Source organism: Cebus imitator, unplaced genomic scaffold (genome assembly GCF_001604975.1).
Source record: "Cebus imitator isolate Cc_AM_T3 unplaced genomic scaffold, Cebus_imitator-1.0 Scaffold76, whole genome shotgun sequence".
NCBI lineage: Eukaryota > Metazoa > Chordata > Mammalia > Primates > Cebidae > Cebus > Cebus imitator.
In genome coordinates this window covers 9,323,298-9,339,405 of record NW_016107391.1, presented here as the reverse complement: position 1 = coordinate 9,339,405, position 16,108 = coordinate 9,323,298, and the positions used below count along the sequence as shown (strand labels likewise).

The 16,108-nt window shown below is 41.3% G+C and overlaps 1 protein-coding gene, 1 non-coding gene and 1 pseudogene across 4 annotated transcripts in view; 2 read left to right on the top strand and 1 right to left on the bottom strand.

The window, feature by feature from the left end:
• The window catches only part of AFF4 (AF4/FMR2 family member 4), an 88,787-nt gene that overhangs the window by 59,857 nt on the left and 12,822 nt on the right, over window positions 1–16,108 (bottom strand). For 2 of the 3 annotated variants that reach the window (XM_017532423.2, XM_017532427.2), the window contains exons 2-3: window positions 3,691–3,817; window positions 1,083–1,877 (exon numbers count right to left, since the gene is read on the bottom strand). In XM_017532423.2, the coding sequence (XP_017387912.1) occupies window positions 1,083–1,877; window positions 3,691–3,813 (918 nt within the window). In that variant the 5' untranslated portion in view covers window positions 3,814–3,817. Of the gene's footprint in view, window positions 1–1,082; window positions 1,878–3,690; window positions 3,818–4,271; window positions 4,364–16,108 lie in introns of all 3 variants that reach the window. The other variant, XM_017532426.2, reaches the window with a different exon arrangement.
• Window positions 7,820–7,926, top strand: LOC119471853. Its single transcript, XR_005200945.1, has one exon. It is a non-coding gene; the product is annotated as a U6 spliceosomal RNA (small nuclear RNA).
• On the top strand, window positions 14,569–15,537 carry LOC108307157 (annotated as a pseudogene).

The window sequence follows — 16,108 nt, the reverse complement described above, 5'->3', positions numbered from 1 at the left end:
AAAAAAAAAAAAAAAAAAAAAAAAAGAGATAGAGATAAAATTTGGGTAAGGCATGATGGTCATGTCTGTAACCTCAGCATTTTGGGAAGCCAAGGTGAGAGGATCACTTGAGATTAGGAGTTCCAGACCAGCCTGGGTAACATGATGAGACACCCATCTCAGAAAAAAAGATAAAATTTCAGCTATTTCACAGTGAAATGTTCACTTGTTTGGTTGTTTTGAATATCATGCTTTGGGATACAATTCAATTCAAATTTCAAACCATCACTATGAATCTGGAGCAGCTGTCTCAATCTTTTAATATAACCGGAGAGGCCGGGCATGGTGGCTCATGCCTGTAATCCCAGTACTTTAGGAGGCCAAGGCAGGAGGATCATTTTAGGTCAAGAGTTCAAGACCAGCCTGTCAACTTGGTGAAACCCTGTCTATACTAAAAATACAAAATTAGCTGGGTGTGGTGGCGCATGCCTGTAATCCCAGCTACTTTGGAGGCTGAGGTAGGAGAACTGCTTGAACCCAGGAGGAGGAGATTGCAGTGAGCCAAGATGGGGCCACTGCACTCCAGCCTGGGTGACAGCGAAACTCCGCTTAAAAAAAAAAAAAAAAGAAAAAGCATAACCAGAGAAAAGGATCATAGCATTCAAAGAATACAATATTACCATTTCCACAGACTCAAAAGTCCCATTTACCATAACCATAAACCATGACCTGCATCTCATTCATTAGTATTAATCTAAGCGTAGAGAAGTTAATTTTGTTTTTAAACAACAAAGGTATATTGTTCCATAAAATTAAAATGCAGAAAGCTAAGATATCAATGGTTCTTTTATTCTATAACTGACTTGTCATCTTAATATTTGAAAACTGTGGATGACATTTTCTCCATTTCCCAAAAGGACAAGTTAATGGCTCTACAGATCCATTTGGGAGTAACTCATAAGTCTGTCTACATTTTTTTCAATCTTTAAACTTCTACATTCCTTACTATTAAGGCAAGGAAGTAGTCCAAATTCAATCATAATTTCATGACCAGTCAATTGCTTCACAGTCACAACGTTAAAAGCTCTAAATGTGTGACTTACATCCAGTGGTTGGGAAGGTATTTTCAGCTTGGTGAGATGTGCTTTGCTGCTGGGCTTCAGCTCAGTCATGCTGTTGCCATGGGATTGGCTGCTGTAGTGCTCAGAAGACAGCTTTGGTTCCATGGACTCTTGTCCGTCCATGGGCCGCACATAGGCAGTGGGTTTCTGTAACATCGAGTTGGACTTTGACATCAATGAGGGTGGGAAAGATTGATTTGAGTGCTGCCCACTTGAAAAAGGTACACGGGAAGGAGAATCCCAGTTTGCATCAGGGTCCCGAGGCGATTTGGAGCGTTGATGTTCCTTGCTATGGTGATCACTCCCATGAGACCTGGAATGACTAGAGCTTAATGAAGAAACAGCCTGGGGTTTTCCGGGGCTAGAAGAACGTGACTTGGAGTGTTCTGATCCATGCTGGCCTTTTTTCCGGCTACTGCTCACACTACTGTTATATGACTCACGGTCATGCCTCTGACTGCTACTATTAGTGCCACTACTACTACCTGCACTGGTCCGCTGGCTACTATGTCCACTCTGTAAGCCTGAGGACCGTTTCTGAGACTGAGAAGTGCTGGGTGCGGGTCCTACTGGAGTCCATTTGCTACTCTGATGAGAGCCTCCATGTCTCTGTTCAAAGAAATTTGGGTTAGATTTTTCATCTGCTGATGGTGGTACTGTAGGCTTGGGAATTGCAACAAGCTTTGGTATAGATCTGTCTCCTATGAAATCCTTCATTTCATCGTAGTTTCCAAGCATACTCTGAATACGGCTTGATAACTTATCTTCTTTGCTAGTCTACAAAAAAAATTAAAAAATAAAATTACATAATGAGCATATTAGAAATAAAATATGCTTCTGAACTAATTTTCCAAACTTCTAAATCAATGGAAAGGGGTTTTTTAAAGGGAGGCTTTACCTCATATCTTAATGTTAATACCTTGAAGCAAACTCCAAATATATCATTTCTGTAGTGAAAAACAAAAATAATCATTGAAAATTGTCTAAAAATAACCACGTTAAAATATAAGCCAAGTGCAGTGGCACGTGCCTGTACTTCCAGCTACTCCAGGCAGCTGAGGCAGGAGGACTATTCAATTCCAAGATTTTATACTATGATTGAGCGCCTGTGAATAGCTACTGCACTCCAGCACGGATAACATAGCAAGACTCTGTCTTTTAAATATATATAGTTTTTTGAAGGGCTGGGCGCAGTGGCTCACTCCTGTAATTCCAGCACTTTGGGAGGCCGAGGTGGGCGGTCACCTGATGTCAGGAATTCTAGACCAGCCTGGACAACATGGTGAAAACCCATTTCTACTAAAAATGCAAACATTAGCCGGAGGTGGCTGGACACGGTAGCTCATGCCTGTAATTCCAACACTTTGGGAGGCTGAGGCAGACAGATCACCTGAGGTCAGGAGTTGGAGACAAGCCTAGCCAACATGGTGAAACCCCATCTCTACTAAAAATACAAAAATTAGCTAGGTATGGTGGCGGGCACCTGTAATCTAAGCTACTCAGGAGGCTGAGGCATGAGAATCGCTTGAACCCAGGAGGTGGAGGGTGCAGTGAGCCAAGGCTGCATTATTGCACTCCAGTGAGAATCCATCTCCAAAAAGGAAAAAATTAACCAGGCAAGGTGGTGCATGCCTGTAATCCCAGCTACTTGGGAGTCTGAGGCAGGAGAATCACTTGAACCTAGGAGCCAGTGATGACAGTGAGCTAAGATCATGACATGGCGGTCACACCTGGATGAAAGAACGAGACTCCATCTAAAAAAACAAAGTATTTTGAAGAACAGAAAAGTAAACTGCCTTTATAAAATTAAGTTCACAGGCCAGCAGATTAGCTAACATTTGTATTTTGGCAGTTTATGAAAATATTACATTCCTTATAATTCAATGTTATAGTTAGAAGCAGAAACAAAAATTTAGTGAAACAAGTTATACCCAAGTGACTCTATAACAGAAAAAGAAATCAGACTGATACTGAAAACACATTTATTCAAACATACTAATAGTCTCTGAAACTCTGTAAACTAAGCAGCAAACGGCAATAAGTGAGGAGAAGAAACAAAAGCATCTATGAAAAACATTCATTTTTTATTGATACCATACTTAAAGAACACCTAGGAAAAATCAAACAATGCAAATTGAGTCACAAAATACTAATTTAATTCAAGGCTCAGAATGGTAAAGTACCTGCCCATGGTTAGTAGCACAACTAGGAAAATAGAGATAAATGTATGAGCCAACTCAGACCACATTTTTAAGAACACAGTACAGCAATAGGAGATGGGTTGGAAGACAACTTTTTGGGTGCTGGTAATGCTCTATTTCTTGATCTGAATGCTGAATGTATGAAGCTGCTGATGTTGTGAAAATTCTTCAAGCCATAACTCTTATTTTGTGTATTTTTTCTGTAAGCATATTATATTCCAAAGAAAAGTTTATTCCCCCAAAAAAGTATGTTATATGTAAAGGACAGGAAAAATGTTAAGTGGTATTCATAATAATTCTTTTCTAATATAAACATTCAAGTATGAAACATTTTAAAAGCAAAAATGTCATGCTAATGGGAAAAAAACATTCACAGAAGGACAACTTACAACTTTGTATGGCTCAGCAAAGAGAGGAGAACTAGGTGGGAAGGCGTCTTCGCCCTGCTGAATTTCCTGATTCCGCCTTTCCCGTTCTTTCATACGCAGCACATTCCGGTCTTCACGGTTCATGTTGCTATGAAAAGAAACACAATCTTTGTATCACAAAAATAAAAGGAAAAATAAAATATTCTGTACTGATTTTGTCAGCTTAACACTTCAATCACAGATTCCCTTTCAACTTCCAAGTAATAGAGGCATTAGTGCTGAAGTTGGGTTTTGGTAATGGTTTCATCAACAAATATCAATATTGTCTTCCACAACTATTCAGAGGAAACACTAGTCCGGAATATTAGAACCAACCCCAATAAAACTCTTAACCTTATCAACGTCTGAAGTACTCTGTTAGCTAAAAGGAGAAACTTGTACATTAAGAGGGAAGGTAGTATTTGAACACAAATCCTCAATATTTCCTTTTGGGGCTTCCTCTTCAGAAATCTACCTATTCTTTGCCCTTAGAAGCATAAAACCCACTCCCAACTACCACCCTTCCCCCCAGGGTCCAGTTCTTTTCTCTACTTTGCATCTACCTTATCTTGATTTCTTTTTGTCCCCAACACAGCTTCCTTGGTGTCCATCCTTATGGCAGTTTGACCTCAGCTTTGCTGTTGCTCTAGATTCCCTAAAAAACGACATTTCTGCTCTAAATATATTAATATTTCAATTAACACCTCAATAAATGGCAAAACCCAGGTTTTCAGTGATAGAATCTAAACTTAACTTGGGTAACAGGAACTAAAATTGTACTGTAAAAGACAGTCTTTGGAGTAGGGGAAAAAAATGGAAGTGTTATCGCTATAATCATGACAGTCTGTCTTATTTTCACCAGAACAAACCAAGAGAAATACAGTCAATTTATATTAGCAAGGATTTTGGTTAAATAGACAATGGTAGTAAAGGCTGTCAAACTCTGGCACTAGGGATTACCAGGGACTGTACAATACTCTTCCCTGTAGACATTAAATTATTGGACCCAGTTTTGTTTAAAAAAGAAAAAAAAAAAAAGTCCCACTAGAGCCCAGAAGGAAACAATCAAGTTATATGTATGGAGTATTTCTAGCCTATAATTCATAAATCAAATCAGAAAATTAATCAAAAACTATAGCTATAAAATTAGAATTAGTAACAAAACCAGTATTATATTATTGGGTTTTTTTCTTGAAACAGAAACTTGCTCTATCACCCAGGCTGGAGGTGTGGTGGCACAATCTCTAAGCTCACTGCAACCTACATCTTCCGAGTTCAAGCGATTCTCCTGCCTCAGCATCCTGAGTAGCTGGGATTACAGATGCAAACCAGTGAAGCTGGCTAAATTATGTATTTTTAGCAAACACAGGATTTTGCCATGTTGGCCAGGCTGGTCTAGAACTCCTGACCTCAAGCAATCTTCCCGCCTTGGCCTTCCAAAGTGCTGGGATTATAGGCATAAAAACAACGAAGCCTCCCCCAATACTATACTTTTTTTTTTTCCCCAGAAAAAAAAAAACAGAGCTTTATTATTCTCAACACCAATGGCAGCAGTCTTTGTAGAACAGGCGAGTAACTTTCTCGTGATCTGCCCACCTTGGCCTCCCAAAGTGCTGGTATCACAGGCCTAAACCACGGCCCCCACCTTTATTTCCCCCCTCCCCCTCCCCCCACTCCTTACCCAGGCTAGAGTGCAATGGTGCGATCTCAGCTCACCACAACCTCCACCTCCTGGGTTCAAGCAATTCTCCTGCCTCAGCCTCCTGAGTAGCTGGGATTACAGGCATGTGCCACCACATCCGGCTAATTTTGTATTTTCAGTTAGAGACAGGGTTTCCCCATGTTGGTCCCAAACTCCCGACCTCAGGTGATCCGCCCGTCTCAGCCTCCCAAACTGCTGGGATTACAGGCCTGAGCCACCGTGCTGGCCCTTTTGACTTTTTAAGAAGGCTTCATTACATAGGCATGACTGATTAAATCACTGGCCATTGGTGATCAATTCAACCTTCAAACCCTCCCCCCAGAGGTGGGGGGTAGGGCTATGAGTTCCAACCCTATGAGCATTAGGTTGGTTCCCCTGGCAACCATTCCTCTACCATGTGGTTACCAAGGGACTTTCCAAAAATCACCTCATTAAGGTAAGCTCAGGTGTGGTTGAAAGGGGCTTGTTAAAAATAACAAAACAGTGCCTTTCACCATTATCCCTCCAGAACTGTTCACAGTTGTTTCAGACACCAAGGACAAAAGGCCAAACATTTTAACAAAAGATATTCTTACTGCTCTATCATTTAGAAAATTACAAGGGTTATAGAAGCTGGGAGCCAGGAACCGTAAACAAAAACCTAAAAATATGTATATATTTGTTTATAATTAATGTATTGACTGAACAATAAGTAATTCACGGGCACTTAAAATAATTTACCTTAAAAAATTAACAGTTTTGACCAGGGGTGGTGGCTCACGCCTGTAATCCCAGCACTTTGGGAGGCTAAGGTGGGCAGATTGCTTGAGGCTGGGAGTTTGAGACCAGCCTGGCCAACATGGCAAAACTCTGTTTCTACTAAAAATATAAAAATTAGCCGGGTGTGGTGGCAGGCACCTTAGGAGGCTGAGTAAGTTAACGTTCATGTGCTCTTGAACCTGGAAGGCGGAGGCTGTGGTGAACCAAGATTGCGCCACTACACTCCAGCCTGGGCAACAGAGAGCAAGACTGAGTCTCAAAAATAATAATTGTAACAGTTTTAGGCCAGGCACAGTGGCTCATGCCTGTAATCTTAGCACTTTGGGGAAGACAGGTAGATCGCTTGAGGTCAGGAGTTCAAGACCAGCCTGGGCAACATGGCATAACTCCATCTTTACTAAAAACACAAAAATTAAGGCTGGGCACAGTGGCTCATGCCTAAAATCCCAGCACTTTGGGAGGCCGAGGCAGGTAGATCGCTTGAGATCAGGAGTTCAAGATCAGCCTGGCCAACATAGTGAAACCCCGTCTCTACTAAAAATTAAAATATTAGCGGGGCATGGTGGCGTGTGCCTGTAATCCCAGCTACTTGGGAGGCTGAGGCAGGAGAAATCACTTGAACACAGCAGGTGGAGGTTGCAGTGACCCAAGGTCATGCCATTGCACTCCACCCTGGGTGAGAGAGTAAGGCTCCATCTCAAAAAATAAAAATAAAAATAAGAATTAATGCTGATCCTTCACAAACACTCCTGAAAAGAGGAGAAAGAAACACTCCAATTCATTCTATGAGGCCAATATTTATCAAAACCAGACAAAGACATTACAAGAAAACTATAGATCAATAAAACCTTATAATTACAAAAATCCTCAACAAAATACTAGCAAACTGAATACAGCAATATATACAAAAGATTATACACCATGATCAAGTGAGGTTTATCTCAGGAACATGGGTTGCTTTAACACCTAAGACCAGCTAACATAGTATACCACAATCAGTTAATGTAATATACCACAACAATATAGTAAAGGGAAAAAAATCATACGATTGTCTCAACAGAGGCAGAAAAAAAATGTGACAAATTTTAACACTCTTTCTTAATAAAAACACTCCACAAACTAGGAATAAAAAAGAATTTCCCCAAACTAATAAAGGGCATCTACAAAAAAACCCACAAACTGGGCAGGTTGGCTCACACCTGTAACCTTGAACTTTCAAAGGCCCACGGGCAATCACAAGGTCAGGAGTTTGAGACCAGCCTGACTAACCTGGTGAAACCCAATCTCCATTAAAAATACAAAAATTAGCTGGGTATGGTGGTGAGCACCTATAATCCCAGCTACTCAGGAGGCTGAGGCAGGAGAACCACTTGAATCCAGAAGGCAGAGGTTGTGGTAAGCCGGGATCACGCCATTGCACTCCAGCCTGGGTGACAGAGCTAGACTCCCTCTCAAAAACAAAAAAACAAAAAACCCCACAGCTAATACCATACTTAATGGTGAGACACTGAATGCTTTCCCCCTAAGATCACGACAAGGATGTCTGCTTTCACCACTTCTATTCAACACCTATGATTTCTTCTAGCCAGGGCAATTAGGCAAGAAAGAAACGAAAGCCATCAAACTAAAAAGAAAGAAGTAACATGATGAGTGCTCGCTTCGGCAGCACATATACTAAAATTGGAACGATACAGAGAAGATTGGCATGGCCCCTGCATAAGGATGACATGCAAATTCGTGAAGCGTTCCATATTTAAAAAAAAAAAAAAAGAAGTAAAATGATGACCCTGTATATAGAAAATCCTAAAGAATTCACTTAAAATCTATTAGAGCTAACAAATGAGTTCAGCAAGGTTGCAGGATGCAACACTAATACACAGAAAATCAGATGTATTTCTGTATGGTAGCAATAATCAAACCAAAAATGAAATTAAGAAAGCAATTCCAAGCCAGGCATGGTGGCTCATGCCTGTAATCCTAGCTTTGAGAAGCTGCGGCGGGAGGATTGCTCAAGTCCAGAAGTTCGAGACCACCCTGGGCAACTTAGTGAAACCCAGTCTCTAGAAAGAATAAAAAAATTAGCTGGGCGTGGTGGTGCGTGCCTGTAGTCCCAGCTACTCGAGTAGCTGAGGTGAGACAATCACCCGAGCCTGGAAGGTGGAGGCTGCAGTGAGCCATGATGGCACCACTGTACTCCAACCTGAGTGACAGAGTAAGACCCTACCTTAAAAAAAAAAAAAATTAGTCACCCATACTAGTGTGTACCTATAGTCCCAGCTACTTGGGAAGCTGTGGTTGGAGGATTGCTTCACCCCAGGAAGCTGAGGCTGCAGTGAGCCGTGTTCTCACCATTGCACTCCAGCCTGGGTGACAAGAGTGGTCCCGTTTCTTAAAAAGATAAAAAAGAAAAACTCAGCTGACTTCTTCGCAGAAATTCACAAGCTGATCCTTAAATTCAAAAGATCCAGAATACTCAAAACAGCCTTGCAAAAGAACAAAGTTAAAAGACACACACTTGGCTGGGCACAGTGACTCACGCCTGTAATCCCAGAGCTTTGGGAGGCTAAGGTGGGTGCATCACAAGGTCAAGAGTTCAAGACCAGCCTGGCCAACATGGTGAAACCCCATCTCTCAAAAAATACAAAAAATTAGCTGGGTGTGGTGGCAGGCACCTGTAATCCCAGCTACTCAAGAGGCTAAGGCAAGAGAATTGCTGGGAGGCGGAGGTTTCAGTTAACCAAGATCACACTATTGCACTCCAGCCTGGGTGACAAGAGCAAAACTCCATCTCAAAAAAATAAAAATAAATGAAATCACCATGATCTTTTTTGCATCAGGTTTGCCAACAAGAACACAGGTCAGTTGAAAAAACCACCCCTAAAAGCCAAAATGGGAAAGGAAGGCCCTTACCAATATCACTGTTACTGAACACATACACTCAGGCAAGTCCACCACTACTGACCATCTGATCTACAAATGTGGTGGGATTAATAAAAGATCCATCAACTAACGAGGCTACTGAGATGGGAAAGGAGTCCTTCAAGTATGCCTGGGTCTTAGATAAACTGAAAGCTGAGTGTGAGTGTAGTGGCACTGCTGATAGCTTCCTGTGGAAACTTGAGATCAGAAAGTATTATGTGACTAGTTGATGCCCCAAGACAGAGACTTTTTAAAAACATGATTATAGGCACATCTCAGGCTGACTGTGCTGCCCTGACTGTTGCCAGTCATGAATCTGAACCTGGTATCTCCTTCTGACTTACACACTGGGTGTGAAACAGCTAATTGTTGGAGTTAACAAAATGGATTCCACTGAGCCACCCTACAGACAGAAGAGTTACAAGAAAGTGGTTAAGGAAGTCAGCATTTATAATAAGAAAGTTGGCTACAACCCAATATAGTAGCATTTGTGCCAATTTCTGGCTGGAATGATGACAACACGCTAGGGCCAAGTGCTAACATGCCTTTGTTCAGGGGATGGAAAGTCACCTGTGAAGATGGCAATACCAGTGGAAATACCCTGCTTGAAGCTCTGGATTGCATCCTACCACCAACTTGTCCAAGAGACAAGCCCTTATGTCTGCCTCTCCAAAATATCTACAAAATTGGTGGTATTGGTACTGCCTCTGTGGGCCAACTAGAGACTGGTGTCAGCATTGCGGTCACCTTGGCTCCAGTCAACAGTTACAACTAAAACCAAATCTGTTGCAATATACCATGAAGCTTTGAGTGAAGCTTTACCTGGGGACAACGGGGGCTTCAATGTCAAGAACATATCTGTCATGATGTTCATCATGGCAATGTTGCTGGTGACAGGAAAAATGACCCAACAATGGAAGCAGCTGGCTTCACTGCTCAGGTGATTATCCTCAACTATCCAGGCCAAATCAGTGCTGGCTATGCTCCTGTAATAAACTGCCACATGGCTCACACTGCCTATAAGTTTGCGGAATTGAAGAAAAAGACCCACTGACATTCTGGTAAGCTAAAAGATGGCTTGAAATAAATTCTTGAAATCTGGTAATGCTGCCATCTTTGATATGGCTCCCAGCAAGCCAATGTATGTTGAGAGCTTCTGACTATCCTCCTCTGGGTTTTTTTGCTGTTCATAATATAAGACAGTTGCTGTGGGTGTCATCAAAACAGGTTCAGGCCTGTAATCCCAGCACTTTGGGAAGCCATGGCAGGAGTATCACATGAGCTTAGGAGTTTGAGACCAACCTGGGCAACATGGTGAAACCCTATCTCTATCAAAAATACAAAAAATTAGCTGGGTGTGGTAGCACGCGCCTGTGGTCCCAGCTACTAGGGAAACTGAGGTGAGGGGAATGCTTGAGCCTGGGAGGTGGAGGTTCAAATGAGCCAAGTTCATACCACTGCACTCCAGCCTGGGTGACAGAGTGAGACTCCCTCTCAAAATTGTAAAATTGGCCAGGCCCAGTGGTTCATACCTGAATTCCAGCACTTTGGGAGGCCAAGGCAGGCAGATCACCTGAGGTCAGGAGTTCAAAACCAGCCTGGCCAACATGGTGAAACCCTGTCTCTACTAAAAATACAAAAATCAGCCAGGTGTGGTGGTAGGCGCCTGTAATCCCAGCCACTAGAGAGGCTGAGGTAGGAGAGTCGCATGAACATGGGAAGCAGAGGTTGTAGTGAGCTGTGACCGTACCACTGCACTGTAGCCTGGGCAACAAGAATGAAACTGTCTCAAAAAAAATTTTTTAATTTAAATTTAAAATTAAAACAAACAAACAAAAAAACAGTGGACAAGAAGGCTCCTGGACCTGGCAACATCATCAAGTCTGCCCAGAAAGCTCAAAAGACTAAATAAGTATCATCCCTAATACCTGCCACCACAGTCTCAATCAGTGGTAGAAGAACAATCTCAGTTTTTGTTTTGACTGGCCATTTAAGTTTAACAGTAAGAGACTGGTTAATGATAATAATGCATGGTAAAACCTTCAGAAGGAAAAGATGACTGTTGTGTGAATCATTTTGAGTTTTTTTCACGTGGCAATTTTAAATTACTAGTTTTTAAAATCAGCACTGCTCAATGGAAGCAACTTGACCAAGAAACTGTCTCAGAATTTTGAGATCCATGAAAGAATGTTTAATGAGAGGCTTGTTTAAAGGTAGTCAGTTATGTCAACTGATTGTTCACAGTGTTACAGATTGAACTCCTTGTTCTACTCTTTACCCCCTTCTCACTACCACACTTGATTGACTAGTTTTAAAAATAAACAGTCTGGGCACGCCTGTAATCCCAGCACTTTGGTAGGCCAAGGCATGCAATCACCTGAGGTTGGGAGTTCAAGACCAGCTGGGACAACATGGAGAAACTTTGACTTTACTAAAAATATAAAATTTGCCGGGCATGGTGGCGCATGCCTATAATCCCCAGCTACTCAGGAGGCTGAGGCAGGAGAATTGCTTGAATCCGGAAGAGATTGCAGTGAGCCAAGATCGCGCCACTGTACTCCAGCCTGGGCAACAAGAGCAAAATTCTGTCTCAAAAACAAAAACAAAAAACAAAAAACAAAAGCCAGGTGCAGTGGCTCATGCCTGTAGTCCCAGCACTTTGGGAGGCCGAGGTGGTTGGGAGTTTGAGACTAGCCTGGCCAACATGGTAAAATCTGATCTCTACTAAAAATACAAAAAATCAGCTGGGCATGGTGGCGGGCACATGTAATCCCAGCTGTTCAGGAGACTGAGGCAGGAGAATTGCTTGAACCCCGGAGGTGGAGGCTGCAGTGGGCCAAGGTCGAACCATTGCACTCCAGCATGGACAAAAGCAAAAGTCCATCTCAAAAAAAAAATTAACAAACAAACAAGTAAAGTTTAATGAGAGAAAAAACCCACAATGAGACATCATTCCACACCCAGTAGGATGGCTATTATAAAAACAAAAACACAAAATATCACATGTTGGTGAGGGTGTAGAGAAATTGGAACCTTTGTGCACTGCTGGTGGGAATGTGCAACGGTGTAGCTGCTATGGATTGGCAGTTCCTCAGAAACTTTAACAAATAATTACCATATGATCCAGCAATTTTACTCCTAGGAACATACCCAAAAGAACTGAAAGCAGACACTCAAACAAATCTATGTACATCAATGTTCACAGCAGCATCGTTCGCAATAGCCAAAACGTGGAAACAACCCAAGTGTCCATTAACAGATGGCTATCCATCAACATGGGTAAGCAAAATGTGGTCTATATATGCAATGGAATACTATTTAGCTGTAATGAATGAAATTCTGATACATGCTATAACACAGATGAACCTTGATTATGCTATGTGAAATAAGCCAGACACAAAAGGACACATATTGTATGATTCTACTTACTATGAGGCATCTGGAATAGGCAAATTCATAGACAGAGAAGAGAACAGAGGTGGTGAGGTTCTCTTTAAGATGATGAAAAAGTTCTGGAAATGGACAGTGTTGATGATTGTACAACATTGTGAATGCACTTAATGCCACTGAATTGTATATGTAAAATTATTAAAATAGTAAATTTTTTTATATATATTTTGCCACAATAAAAAAATTAGTACACAGTAAAAATAAAAATTTTAATGTGTATTCCTAGGAATTAAATTCATTTTATAATTTTTTATAAACACATACATTAGTTATAAAACATTTTGGGTCAGGCATGGTGGCATGCTCCTGTAGTCTCAGCTACTCAGGAGGCCGAGGCTTGAGAATTGCTTGAACCTGGGAGGCAGAGGTTTTAGTGAGCCAAGATCGCGCCACTGCACTACGCGGTGACAGAGCAAGACTCTGACTCAAATAAATAAATAAATAAGTACATAAAACATTTTATGACCTTTTACAATTTTAATTTTTAAAATTTTACAACAGATGGGTGTGGTGGCTCACTCCTGTAATCCCAGCACTTCAGGAGGCTGAGGCACTGTATCACTTGATGTCAGGAGTTCCAGACCAACCTGGCCAACGTGGTGAAACCCTATTTCTAGTAAAAATACAAAAACCAGAGCCGGGCGCGGTGGCTCACGCCTGTAATCCCAGCACTTTGGGAGGCCAAGGCGGGTGGATCACGAGGTCAAGAGATCCAGACCATCCTGGTCAACATGGTGAAACCCCGTCTCTACTAAAAATACAAAATTCAGCTGGGCATGGTCACGTGTGCCTGTAATCTCAGCTACTCAGGAGGCTGAGGCAGGAGAATTGCCTGAACCCAGGAGGCGGAGGTTGCGGTGAGCCGAGATCGCGCCATTGCACTCCAGCCTGGGTAACAAGAGCAAAACTCCGTCTCGAAAAAAAAAAAAAAAAAAAATACAAAAACCAGCCAGGTGTGGTGACACGTACCTGTAGTCCCAGCTACTCAGGAGGCTGAGCCAAAAGAATCACTTGAATCTGAGAGGCAAATGTTGCAGTGAGCTGAGATTGTCACTGCACTCCAATCTGCGCAACAGAGTAAGACTCTGTCTCAAAAATATATATATATAAATAAATTAATTAAAATAGTTTAGTATAAAATGTGTACTCTGCCTTTCCCCATTAAAGTGGAGGTCAAAATTTGTTACAATATTTTTTTTTTACTTATTGTATTCGAATAACTATTCTACTGAAACACAGAGCAATTCAACTCTAAGATTATTGAGTGATTTAAACTCCAAAAGTCAAAATGAGATTTAAGCTAAGAGATTATTTTCAAAGCCAGTATATTACAACTGCTATTAAACTGTTAACTTTACCACAATGCACTGTTAAAGCACAAAACCTCAGGAGTACATAAATCCCTCTTGAACTCATTTGGTAGAACTTCTCTACCCATGAGGGAGTCTAAAGAGGTCACTTCCTACAAGTCGGGGAAACAAAGGTTGTACACTGAGAGATCAAAGCCAATACTAACAAAACATCAGGTCCCCAGACAATATTTAGCACAGAAGGACCTTTGCCCCAAAGTTGGTCATGAGACTTCTACAGCCTTCAGGTTTAAAATAATGTGGTAAAAAACATGAAAGCAAAGATAACAATTTCATACATTTTTGCTTTCTTCATCATATCTTTATGTATTATCTGAATTTTTTATTTATTTCATAAATCACTCTCAACTGGACCCTCAAATTTTCTCAGAAATTGTACTATCTTCCTTTTTTTTTTCTTTGAGACAGAGTCTTGCTCTGTTGCCAGGCTGGAGTGTAGTGGCACAATCTCGGCTTACTGAAACCTCCACCTCCTGGGTTCAAGTGATTCCCCTGCCTCAGCCTCCCAAGTAGCTACGAATACAGGTGCACACCGCCATGCCCAGCTAATTTTTTGTATTTTAGTAAAGACAAGGTCTCACCATGTTGACCAGGATGGTCTCAATCTCCTAACCTCGTGATCCGCCTGCCTCGGCCTCCCAAAGTGAAATTGTACTATCTTTCTCTGATGAATGTTCTCTCCCATTCCTCATAAAGTATTTCATGATGTTCTATGACTCTCTGCAATCCTCATTTCCATTCACAAATAAGTTTGTCTTAATAGACAAAGATTAAAAAACAGAATATTAAAAATCAGAGAGAGGCAGCTTGAGCAGCAACCATGGCATATTGTGGCCTCACAGTGCTTCACAGAGATGAGTATGTTCTGGGGCTTTGTTGGCTTCTTTGTGCCTTGGTTCATCCCTAAAGGGCCTAACCGGGGAATTATCATCACCATGATGGTGACCTGTTCAGTTTGCTGCTCTCTTTTGGCTGATTGCAATTCCGGCCTAATGTAATCCTCTCTATGGACCATGCTTGAAAGAGGAAACCACCTGGTATCTGAAGCATCACTGGCCTTGAGGAAGAAGACATGTTCTACAGTGTTATTCAGTCAACAAAGACAAGAAAGTGAATTCCCTTTTGGATGCAAAATCACCTCCAAATGCAGGCTAACTTCTTTGACTTTGCCTATTTGGGGCATCAGCGGCCTTAAATGTTCATAGCACATTTGAATATATTTTTTTACAATGCGGTATTTTTTCCTTCACCTTATTTACACTTTGATGAATTATGGGCCTACTTAACCTAAACTGTGCTGATTCCACACAATGTTAATGGACTCTTCTGAGACAGAAGATGCTCTCTTCTGAGAAATGTCTTAATCTATCTTTGGAATTTATAGATTTGAAGATGATTCTTACCTTATAAAAACATGGGAATCAGTGAAGGGTCTGAAAACTGCTACAAGACAAACAAGACTCCAGTGGGGCTGTCAGTAAGAAAGCATACTCAGAGGGAAGACCTGTGCCAACAAAACTACAAACGGTATTTCAGGATAAATGTCTTATTTCTGCCATCGTTTGTCTTTTTTTTTTTTTTTGAGATGAGGTCTTGCCATGTTGCCCAGGCTTATTTTAAATTCCTTGGCTCAAGCAATCCTCCTGCCACAGGCCTTCAGAGTGGCTGGGACTAGAGGCATGAGCCACCACACCTGGTCAGTCTGGCCAACAAAGTGAAACCCCGTCTCTACTAAAAATACAAAAAAATTAGCTGGGCGTGGTGGCAGGTGACTGTAATCCCAGCTACTCAGGAGGCTGAGGCAGGAGAATCACTTGAACCTGGGAGGTAGAGATTGCAGTGAACCGAGATTGCGCCACTGCACTCCAGCTCAGGCGACAATATAAGACTCAGTCTCAAAAATAAAATAAAATAAGATAGAAATAAAAAAATAATGAAAGAAAAATATTTTTATCAATCAACCATCAACTTTCAAACTATCAGCATCCACATCTATTCTCTTCACTCCCAGTCACAAAGGAAAAAACGTCTATCTTTCTATCAAAGAACAATTATCCTCTTTGTGCTATCTTCTAGACCTTTAAGTTACTGCTTTCTTTCCAACAACTTCAACTTCTCCATCTCTAATGAATCCTTCAAATCCTTTCCATCAGCATTCAAATATATTCTTTTTTTTTTTTTTTTTTTTTTTTTTTTTTTT